Genomic DNA, 11,869 nt, shown 5'->3' on the forward strand with positions numbered 1-11,869 from the left:
TTCTTCTTTTTTTAAAAGGGGGAAGGGCTAGTCGCCCCAATCCGCGATGGATCGTTTCCATGTCAGTCGAAATGCCGAAATTTTTTCGCTTTTTCGCAATTTTCCGGCAAAAATCAAAATCGAAAATTGATAACACGACATCAATTTTTCTCAAAATTCAAGCACTCACAAATTCGAGTTTTGACATCAAAAGCCAAATATACTCGCAAAAATTGTTTTCTAAAATTCTTTCCTGACGGTTTGAGTTTTATTTTTTTTCGAGTCAATTTTCAAAAAAAATTCGGTGCAATTTTATTCACGACACGAGTTAATTGCTCAAATTCTCAAATCAATTCCTTTTGAATTCAAAACGCGACGATTTGTCACGGAATTTTCAAAATTTCAATTTTAACTTCAAGTTATCTTGGTTAATTTTGATTTTCAAGCAAATGCTTTACGTGTTTTCAACCAAATGCTTCTACGTGTTTACGTTTCTTGCGTATGTGCTATCTGTTAACTGCTTTCTACAGCTAACGATACAGGAACTGGTGCAAAGCAAAAGGAGAATCAACAGCCGACAACGCTCCTCCGAAACACAACACAAAAAAGCCGAAAGTCACAAAATAAACCACAATCCAAAAACACATATATCGACAAACGTCTTTCGTACAGACACTGGCCTAAAACAAACGTCTATCATACAGACACTGGCCTAAAACAAACGTCTATCATACAGACACTGGCCTAAGACAACAAACTGGAGACTATCCGCTACCTACCGAACTAAGCACTCTCTATCCTCTCAAACGGAAAAGAAAGAGAGCAACAGGGGAGACAGGGGAGCAACAGCGAAAGCAGAGGAGGTTACCATGACGATAAACCTCCGCTCCTGCTCCATGACAAAAAAGAAGACAGTGTCTTGCAGACTTCAGATGATGAGGAGGTCAAGAACCATGATGCGATGCACTATTCTGATACTGAACCCCACTCATCAGCCACCCTGTCTATGAGCCACAACGAAAAGGACAAACCGGCCATATCAGCCGCCTATCCTCCTCTACGGAAGCATGCTCCACCACCGCCTCGAATACGGCAGCCTCCTCGGGCGCTACAGCCCCTCCGGGGTCGACTTCCTCCTCCAAAGTCTCAACGACGGACCCCATAGGTCCCAGACGATACCATGCGATCAAAAAAACAAACAAAAAAACGTCAGCCGAAATTTCGGCATTACGACGGCATGAAATGGATAAATCCAAAAAAAAAAAAAACAACCTGCAATACAAAAACAAGGGGCAATCCCGCCCCAAACCATTCACAAAAAAACACAAAAACGACTCGACCCTCTTTTCAAGCAAAAGACGAGTCAAAATCACAAAAACGGCATTTCAAGACCCATACAAGGTCCGCTAACAACCCCAAAATACATTCCCGGCACAATGGGGATTGTTCTAAGGTTCAAAAAGGCAATTCATACGCTAATTTGAGCCCAAACCGGTCAAAAATTCAAAAACGGCCGCAAAAGGCAAAACGTGATTTTGTCACGCCTCAAGGTGACCTAAAACACCAATAAGGTCCATTTAAAGGCAAACTGACTCAATTCAAGCCCAAACAGGCGCTTATTTTGTCAGACGTAAGACCGTCGCAAAAGGTAAAAATAGTTGATGACATGATTATACACATCGGATCAACAGAAACATAGGTTATTCATCTAAATGAAATGGAATTGCCATTAGCAGTCATGGTTGTTCCTTGAACCTAAATATAGTTGATGACATGATTATAAGTTACTAATGTTTCCGGCATTAGAATGATCATGCACATGTCCAATGGTGAATCATATGCATAAGAGCATGATGATTCATTGGTAAGCCATAATAGAAACGTCATGAATTCTCAAGTAGAATCCGATGAGCGATTTCGGTGTTTGTCAGAATGCTCTTATATGTGTCAAGAGGTTGCGCATATTAATGAAAATCCGAGCACATGTAAGGATTTATGAGAATCCTAAATCTTTCAAGCCTAGAAAGAGAAATAAGAAGTTTTGGAAAGATACTTAGTTGAATAAGAAGTTACTCAAAACTAATCTTTCCTAACTATGATAGGACTTGTGAGAAGTGCTAGGCTAATCATCTTGTCAAATTGTTGCAAGATTCTGCAAAACATATACCTAGTGCATTGTGTGTGGATGGAGTACTTGATCAGTACAAGTTATATCATTCACCACAAATTCGTTCGTTATGTGATAATCGATAAGGAAGTTCTTTCAAGATAAAGAACCAAAACCGAGGTCGGGAACCTTGATGTGTACTTGGTAAGATTCATGCTATGAGAGAGAACATGAATGTAAAGGAAAATGCGATTATAAGAAGTTTGAACACATGGACACATGGCATGTTAAACTTCTATTGCAATCAATAAGTGTTTACACTTACGATTTGCATCACAAGGTTGTAATATGGTATTGACTACCCGAGTGTGATGTGGGCATTTGTCGTTTGAGTTATTATTAACTCACCTTGTACATTGTTATATCCAAACGGGTTGTGGAGACAATTGAACCCCGTTAAAGTGAACATGGATTAACATTGTATTTGCCCATAGTTACTTACATGAGGTTACGTCTCGAAGTGACTAGAGTGTGATGCGATTGATGGCAAGTTCAAGTGCCATAAAGTCATGTGAGATGACTGGTCGATCACATAGGCAGACTGTTAGGAACATTTTGTCGGGCCTAATGACCGCTTATAGAGTTCTGGCAAATTTATATAGCCTGGTTGTGGCGAGAGCTACTATAGTATTCGAATGAGTCGATTCTTTTGACTAAAGACTATTCGCCTAAGATGGCACAGTTTCAGATTAACTTTAATTTGTGTTACTACGACCTTCGCAAATGGGGTCAAATGGGCATATTTTGGGTTATGATGGTTGTGGCTAGTCGAAGGGAATGAGTGCGATAGGAATTGTCCATCCCTAGTCAGGGTTATAACAATATCTCAGGGCCACTTGAGGAGTAATGAACTGGAAATGCGTGGCCACGCTCGGAAGGTATCCATGATAGATAAATCCGGTCAATCAGTTATTCTCCAGATCGAGGAAACCACTCTCGATATGATCACTTGCAAGTACGACCTGAAAGACACCTTGCATTGAGTGGGAGATAGTAATAGGACAAGAGAATTGGTGACGCACACTTGTCGAGGACAAGTGGGAGATTGTTGGAATATGTGTCCTCCGACAATAATGCAATCACGACTGTTGATCATGATGATCACATGTTTAAGTCTCATTATAAAGAATACAACTGGGAAGTAATATTTTACTGTCAACTGATCAACATATATCGGTAATGATTGGCTGACTAGAGTTTGGCATTACTGTCGTGCGACGGTGGTGATCAGTTGATCCCCTAGGTCATACCTATAGGGCAACACTCTTAATTGATCATTTAATTAATCGTATAACGTTACGAGTTAATTAAATTACTTGAAAATTGACGGACGATTTTGGAAGTAAAATTTACGTATCACATTGAAATTGATTAAAATGAGATACGGTCTGAGTATTTGAATTGTATTATTACTCAGATGAAATTATTGTTTAAAGAAACAATTAAAATTGAATGAATTATTATAAATACAATTTATTGTGATTTGTAAATTGGTAAAATATGTTGGTACAAGTAATTATGAATTACTAAGTCGATTTTTGTATATGACGTATTTTTATTAATACGTTGATTTTTAATATGTTAAAAATACATAACTAATTTATGTAACATATGACATGTGACATAAGACAAAATTGACAAAAATAAAATGGATTCCATTTTATATATGTACCGAAATTAAGGGGAGGTTTTGGCTAAAATTGTGTTGTTTAAATTAGTGGAAAACATAATCATTCACTAATAGCCTAGCCATGCAACCCTAGTTTGCATTGTGAAGGCAAACAAGAGCATGCATTGGGTCTCTTTTCTTCCCTCCTCTTCCCTCCTACCCGGTTTTACCAAAGAAAAGGCAAAGGGTTTTTGTCTTATATATTTTGATATACACTACATGCATGAGTGTGCATTATTAATTCCTTCTAACTTATAAAAAATTAAGATTTTAAAAGGAGAAAATACATCCTCTCCTATTCTCTCCCAACCGGTTTTTGGGAGATTAAAAACCAAATTGTTTTAGGTCATTTTTCTACAAGATTAATATTGTACTAGTATCTATAATATTAATTTTAATTAAGAGAAAGCTTTGGGTATAAATCCTTGGGAGAGATCCTACACTTGGGTCTTAGTTCATCCAAAAGGGAAAGCTCAAGAACAAGAGAGAAAGGTGATCTCTCTTGTGCCCATTAAACCGAAAATCACAATGTAAGAACAATGTTTCTTCCTTATTTTGTTTTAATGTTTGCATGCATAAGATCAATCATTAATTTTATGACAAATTAAATTATAACATATATGAATATGTAAGTATATAGATCTACTTTTCCTTCACCTTTGGCCTCTCTTATTTTAAACAGTGCTCATACTCTTACGTCACCCTTCTTTTTGGGCTCAACATTAAATGGTTATGGTCTGCTCTTACCCAGAACCGTATTTCTCTTTTCTTGTGACTTGCATGGTTGAGTATACACCCACATAATGTTACCCTCTCCTCTCAGGGTTTGCTTATTTCGCTTTCTTGTGGAATGTGTCAACAACATTTTAAGAGACCCATTCACATTTTGTGGGATTGTCCCTCGCTTTTCAATGTATAGGGTTCTTGTCAGCACTCGCTTACCTTTTACGTACTCCTTTAGTTTGCTGAGCTCCAGCCTAGATTACAAAACCTCATTCACTCCAAATCTCTTGATTTACTATGATCTTTTCTCCTTAATCATGTGCCTTTGGTTAACTCAGTGTTAGACATTTTGGTCCGTAATGGCTTTCTTCTACTCGTTGTCATTTCTTTTCTTGGTCTCTTGCCAATATTCTTAGAAGAACGCCCTCAAACACATGTAAACTATGTCAACTGAATCTATTGAGCCCCTCCTGATTCCCCATGACAAAAAAAAGTATGTAGTCACCGCCTTTTGTGATACTTCTCTTTTAATGGGTATTGTTTGTGTTGGCCGTGATCATTTAAGGTAGCAGTTAAAAGGATGAACTTTCAAGTGTACCCTTTTTACCCCTATGGAGCGAACTACTTGTCATCCAGGTTGAATTGGCGGTTGGCCTTCTTTCTGGTGCATCTCTTTTTATCTATGTATCTAAGGTATGATAAACAAGGAACATAGACGCGGTACACCTTTAGGCCTCTTGGATCCCTTCTTTTTGCACCTCCCCTCCCCACGTGAATCATGTGTTTGATGTTCTTTGTTATTGGCAATGGCACTTGGAACGTTTCTGACAATGATTTTATTATTTGGGCTCTTTTTTTCATTATCAAAATATTCTTGTTACACATTTTCCTTTAAACTTCGTTCTAACTGTGATTTCAGCTCTCGGTGCTCCTTCAAAACCTAACAAAATCACCTTAACCTTCTTGTCTTGGACCAACCTTAAATAATTATGGAGTCTAATAGTACCCAACACCGTATTTCTCTTTTATTGTGGCTTACTTGAATTGGTGGGGGTATACTCCACATAATGTTACCCTCTCTTCTCGGGGTTTTTGTCTATTTCGCCTTCTTGTGACATGTGTAACCATCATTCTAAAAGCGCCATCCCTATTTTCATAACCCTATCTATCATTCTAATAATTATACTACCAGAGTCCCAGCTAAAAGAAGTAGAAAACACCGACACAGACTTGCCTATAACCAATTTTCCGTCCTAACAGTAAGTCTCCCGTCAGACGACACTTTTGGTCTTAAGCTTAGGATGGGTCAAGTACATACTAATTATGTATATAAGAATGCATTGGGAAAAATAATATATTCGTCTTTTAAACACAAATGGTATTGTACCTGACCCGATAAAAAAATACTTTTTCTTTGAATTATTTGTTATTTCAAAAATTAACACATTGATTTACCTGGTATATAATTTACTAGCCAGGAGTCAAAAACAAAAAACAAAAAACAAAAACAAAAAAAAGCAGAAGGGTTTATATTTTCTTTATTGAACAAGAGCCAGTTGAACACAATACTTAGATGATTATTTAGATTAGAAGTCAGGACTTTGTAGCCTTGTAGGTGTATTTGGGAGAAAGAAATAGCCAAAATTTGGATTTATACTAATGTTATGTTTTAATGTTGCAGTTCTAACTAAATTATGCTAAAACGCTAACATTATATTGTACTCTCTAGATTATAAAAGTTTGAGTCTAATTCAAGTTATTCAAATAATAATTCTAATTATCTTTCTCTGGAGGTAGTGTAATAGATTGATAGTAATTTCAATTCTAAGACAAATAGCGGCTACGTAGAGATATGTACATTGATAATATTAAGATATGTTGAGTTGAGAAATTATTTTATATTTTTCTTTAAAAAAGTTACACTCATTATTGTATACCATATAATAAAATACCATGAAAATTGTAGTTGTATATTTGATTTCTGCAAGCTTTCATGTGAACTCACTTAACTTGCTTTGAATATAATATACAGAGGAAATAAAGTTAGTAATCAAGGAAAATTAGTAAAATATTAGCAAATAGAGTAAAGAATACGACTGTAATTTGAAGGAACTAACCCAAATGAAATATCATAGAAGTTTACTAATTCTAGTAGAGATGGTAAAAACAAATAATTAATTAGCCAAAGTCTACTAATTTTAGTAGAAAATTGAAAATTAAATATCTTAAAATAAAGTTTTCTAATTCTAATAGAAATGTTAAAATATTATTTATTAATTAAAGTGTTTTAAAAAACTTGGACACTACCACGTTGCTCTTAGAGTATTTTAAAAAACTTGGAGATTACCACGTCGCTTGGAAAAGGTCTCAAATATATATTTATACTAGTGTGATGCCCTTGCGTTACACAGATTCTAAAATAATTGACTAAATGTAAAATGCGCAAGAACGTTTTACCCTTTATTATCTAAATGAGACCACAAATCAATTTTGATGCTAACATATTTGACTAACAATAATAATTACTTAGATAGTAGTTATTGCTAAACTAATCGACACTTATTTGATAACATATTTTTCCCTTAGATAGAAGTTTTCAGAGGTTTAATTCATAAAAAAAAATGACAACGCATTTGTATTTTAATTCGTTTAATATTGCATGTCTTACGTACAACATGTACATGTCCTCTCTCTTTTGATCTTTGTATCTAAAGTATGATAAACGACTAATATAGATGCAACACATCCTTAAGCCTCTTAGATCCCTTTTTTTAACCTCTCCTCCCCACCTCAACCATGTGTTTCATGTCTTTATTATTATCAATGTCTTGATTTATTCTGATCTTTTCTCCTTAATCATTTGGTGGTTTTGGTCAACTCAGTGTTAAACTCCTTGGACTCGCATTAACTTTCCTCTATTCATTTTCATTGCTCTTCTTGATCTGTTGCCAACACTCTTAAGACCACTAACTCTATTAGACCCCTCCTGATTCCCCATGGCACAAAATAAATGTAGCCGCCTCCTTTTGTGCTACTACTCTCTTGGTGTGTATTAGTTGGATCACCCCAGATCGTTTAGAGTAGTGGTTAAAGGATGGACTTTCAAGTGTACGACTTTTTTCCCCTTTTGAGTGTACTACTTGCCATTGAGATTGACCTTCTTTCTGGAAAATTGTGTGGGTTGTTAAAACTTGAAATATTTATGAAAAGGTAGTGTAAACTTGAAAGTGTTTATGTTAAAATTTCCTTAAAAATGTCGTTTGATAATATTTTTAAGATGTTTTATAATTGACCAAACCAAATACAAAAGTCCAATTGGCTTTACAATTTGAACACATAAACGCATGTTAACATATAAAGAAACGTAATTAAGAAAACATTTATCAACAAACGGGGAGAGAAAAATCCATCCAAGTGGTCATGAAGGCATCCCAATTTAAATTGAAACCGAATGAAATTTTGTTAAATTAGAAGAAATCAATTCACAGTAATAAAAAGGCAATACGACTTGAGGTAAATACCTCATTTGGTTTTTGTAATGGGTTGGGTAATAAAATAATAATTATACCATATTAATGTGGGGTATGTGAAAAGATGTTATAGATGATGATTAACCTATATTTGTCTTACTTCTATTTATCTTTTTTCATACTATATGATTATTTTGAGAGATCCTATCAAAAGCATTATATTCTCTATATATTTACTTTTTTTTTTTACTTACGAACCGAACATTAAAGAATTCTATGTACTCCAATTTTTTGCAGAATTAGAATAATACTCCTTGTAATTATCAAAATGTCTATAATAACTTTTAGAATAATACTCTAGGTAATGTAATTATCAAATTTCTAAAATGTTTAAAATAACTCAGCCTGAATGTTTATTGTTTATTGTTGGAACTGACTACTATCCTTAAATAATATGATACTAACCTATCTGAAAATGACCGAAACCTGAAATAACCCAACCCAAGTAGCGGAGGCAGGAACTAACCCCAGCGGGGACAAAATATCTCTGCGGGGGGCGAATGGGTAATGGTTTAAGGGAAACTCGGAAAAAGTTGGAAAAATTTAAGTAAAACATTGAAATTTCTGACCGCCCTTACCCCCGCTAGCCCCCTAGTTTCCCGCTTACGCGACCTGACCAATTTTGAATCAAATTCTTTAAAACCTGAATTGTCCTATCCAAACCCGAAACCTGGCCCGGTTGGCTTGTTTGTCAGATCTATATCCGTCTCAATCATTTTTTTAGATTTTTTTTTTTTACATTTGAGTAAAATATTACTCATAGAAATTAAAAGAACAAATAAATGATGGGACGTGAGGAATGTTACTTTTTTTTCTAAACTAACTTATCGTGTACCTTTGAAGCAAACATCCTAAGAAAAATTGTTGTGTAATTCGGAGTATATTACTATGTGTATAGTAGAGGTTGAATATCCCAAGAAACTTATGTAAATTTTGATGATAGATTGATTTAGGCAAATACACAACTGTAGCAAAATTTGAAGCGAGGGGCGGAAAATTATTACGATGGAATAAAATAGGCATGACTGCTCTGATAATGATAAAATACGCAATAAATGGCTCGTGTAATGATCAATTTCATCTTGTCATAGAAAGCAATCAGGTCATTTAACAAAATTTCTAGAATGATAGATTTGCTATGGAATTCATTTGCATTCTCGAGAGTAGTTAGTACTAAACAAAATTAAGTCACTCAGATTGATTACAAAGACTTGACACTACTATTAAGTTATTAAATATAATATTTAATATATGATGTTTCGCTAATTACAGCATTAAACTCTATTTCAATATTATTCTTATGTTAATTTTTATTAAACACTATTTCTATATTATTCTTTATGTTAAAGTGTTTAAAAAATTTCAAGCTGACAAACATTTTATATTGTAAATTATCATAATGAATAATCCGTAAAACTGGTGATTATGAATATATCTAAGTTTTTTTCCTTTAGTAAATTGAAGTTTTCATATATATAAATAAATACGAATCTTAAGAAAATATCTTCTAATTCCAGTAGAAAAATTGGGAAAAGTAATTTTAAAATAATAAGTAAACTAATCTTAAAAATTATTTTCTAATTTGGATAGGAAAATTGTAAATGATTAATGATTTCCTAATTTTAATATAAAAATTGTAAGTAATTAATTTTAAATTTTATTTTTCTAATTCTAACAGGAAAATTGTAAATGATTAATTATTTCCTATTTCTAATAGAAAAATTGGAAGTAATTAATTTTAACATTTATTTAGGTGTTTTTAAAAAGTTGGAGACTACCACGTCGCTCGAAAAAAACCTCAAATATATATTTACTAGATTTAATGCTCGTGCGATGTACGGGCCATTTTTAATATTGTTTTACATAAACAACTGATAAAAGTTTCATTATACAAAACCATTATTAAATGCATAGTCTACTTTAGTGATTTTTTACTAAGGTACACAAAAATAACGTATAACAGATATAAAATAATCATACTAATGAGTATAAATAATTATTAAAGAGATTCAAGTATCGTCTCGTAGACCGTGAAAAGTCAGATGGATTGTTTGGATTGGATTGGAAGGAGTAATAAACTTATGAAAATCGTCTCAGTTAATTAAATTTTGTATTAAAGTAAATTCTAAAATTATTTATCCATTCTGTGTAAACAAACACTTTGTGCATGTACCTGCACATTAAAAATTCGTTAATAATCAAAACATATAGTGGATTTTTCAAAAAAAAAAAACTTCTCTCTACTTTCTAGAGAGAGTTTATCTCTCCCAGCCAGAGTCCCTTTCTTTCCCTTTTTCCTATGATTAAAACTGCTTTCTCTCTTCACCTTCTTTAAAATATTATTTTTCCTTTCCTGAGATTGGATCTTTTCATCTTTCCATAAACGCCAACTGTTTTCTGGGTTCTTTGCGTGTGTCAGGAACTTTAATCATTGGTAGTTCGTTAATTTTATTTGCAGTTCTTGCTTTTCCTAGGGTTTCTAAGTGCTCCTCCAATAGTTGAATCGGGTGCTCCTGACAAGCTTTCTTTTGTGCTTTAGGGTTTTGGTTCTGTTTTCACTATTTAAGAGAGGCTTCTCTTGTGTTTCTTGCATCATCCATCTCTTTCCGTTTTCTTTTTTGGTCTTATGTCTTCTTTTAATCAGTTTGGTAATGGCGCTCCCTCAGGGGAGCCAGAGTTTGGGAATCAAGGTTTTTCTCAGGCTATGCCGGATGCACATCATCCTCTGCCTAATCAATAGTTTTTCCATCAACCCTTTCCTAATGCTGCTTTTCAACCTAATAATCCTCTGCATGCAAGAGCATGGCGGTTTCCAAGGTCGGGTCCTGTGTTTAATCTTGATCCTGCTACTCTTGGTAAGTCCAAGGAGTTTTGGAATCAGTGTGTTCTTGGGTTTCTTGTTGATTATCGTATCTTTAAAGCACCGAAGTTGAATGATTTGATCCAACGTAAGTGGAAGACTAGGGGAACGATTAAGGTTCTAAAACTTGGAGATCTTTATTCTTTTTACTGTGAGGATGACGAAGATAAGGAGGATCTTCTCATACGTAGTTATGCCACTTTCTTTGGGGCTTTCATGGTGTTTACTAGGTGGTTCCCGGATAGTATTCCTAGGACCATTCAGTTTCCTTATGCTGACATTTGGGTGAGAGTCTGTGGTTTGCCTTTCGAGTATCTGACTGATGAGGTAGCAAATGTGGCAGGTCATCTTTTAAGACATCATTATGAGGTGGATTCATTTGACCCTGTTCCTGATAAGGATTATTTAAGGGTAAAGGCTCGTCTTAAGATGAATCAACCTCTTTCACCTGGTTTTTTTCTCTCTATGGACGGTGGATACCTCCTGTGGGTCCAGTTTCGTTATGAATATGTTTTTAAGTATTGTGTTCGTTGTGGAAAGGTTGGTCATATTGCTGCATGTTGTCGTGAGAGTATTATTTCGATTGTTTCAAATTTGATTGGTCTTCTTGATCGTGCTCAAGAGCGGGGCTTCGCTGTGTTTTAGACGCAAAGTAATCATACGATGTTTAATCTTGATCTCAGGGCTACACCATCTACAACTAGGTATGTCTCTTCTAACATCCGTCTTGGTGGGTATGGGGGCTCTGTGTCTTCTAATGAAGCTAACTTTGAAGATGAGCAAGTTATTGATTTTGAGCTTGGGACTACTCCTGGGGGGAGGGTTCACCCAGGGATGAGGTTTAGTGTGACTGCGCAACCATTTGCAGGGCCTATCCTGTTTAAGGTGGGTGGTGGTGGGTTTGAGTATGCTGATCCCCCTATTGATCCTATGTATGTGAC

General features: G+C 34.8%; 1 protein-coding gene across 1 annotated transcript; it reads left to right on the forward strand.

Moving 5' to 3' along the window:
* Positions 1–10,719: 10,719 nt before the first annotated feature.
* LOC141628792 (uncharacterized) lies at positions 10,720–11,573 on the forward strand. The gene is made up of 2 exons (XM_074441890.1): positions 10,720–10,758; positions 10,809–11,573. Exons 1-2 carry the CDS (start codon positions 10,720–10,722, stop codon positions 11,571–11,573), a joined length of 804 nt encoding a protein of 267 aa, XP_074297991.1.
* The last annotated feature ends 296 nt before the right edge of the window (positions 11,574–11,869 follow it).

Source organism: Silene latifolia, chromosome Y, assembly GCF_048544455.1.
Source record: "Silene latifolia isolate original U9 population chromosome Y, ASM4854445v1, whole genome shotgun sequence".
NCBI lineage: Eukaryota > Viridiplantae > Streptophyta > Magnoliopsida > Caryophyllales > Caryophyllaceae > Silene > Silene latifolia.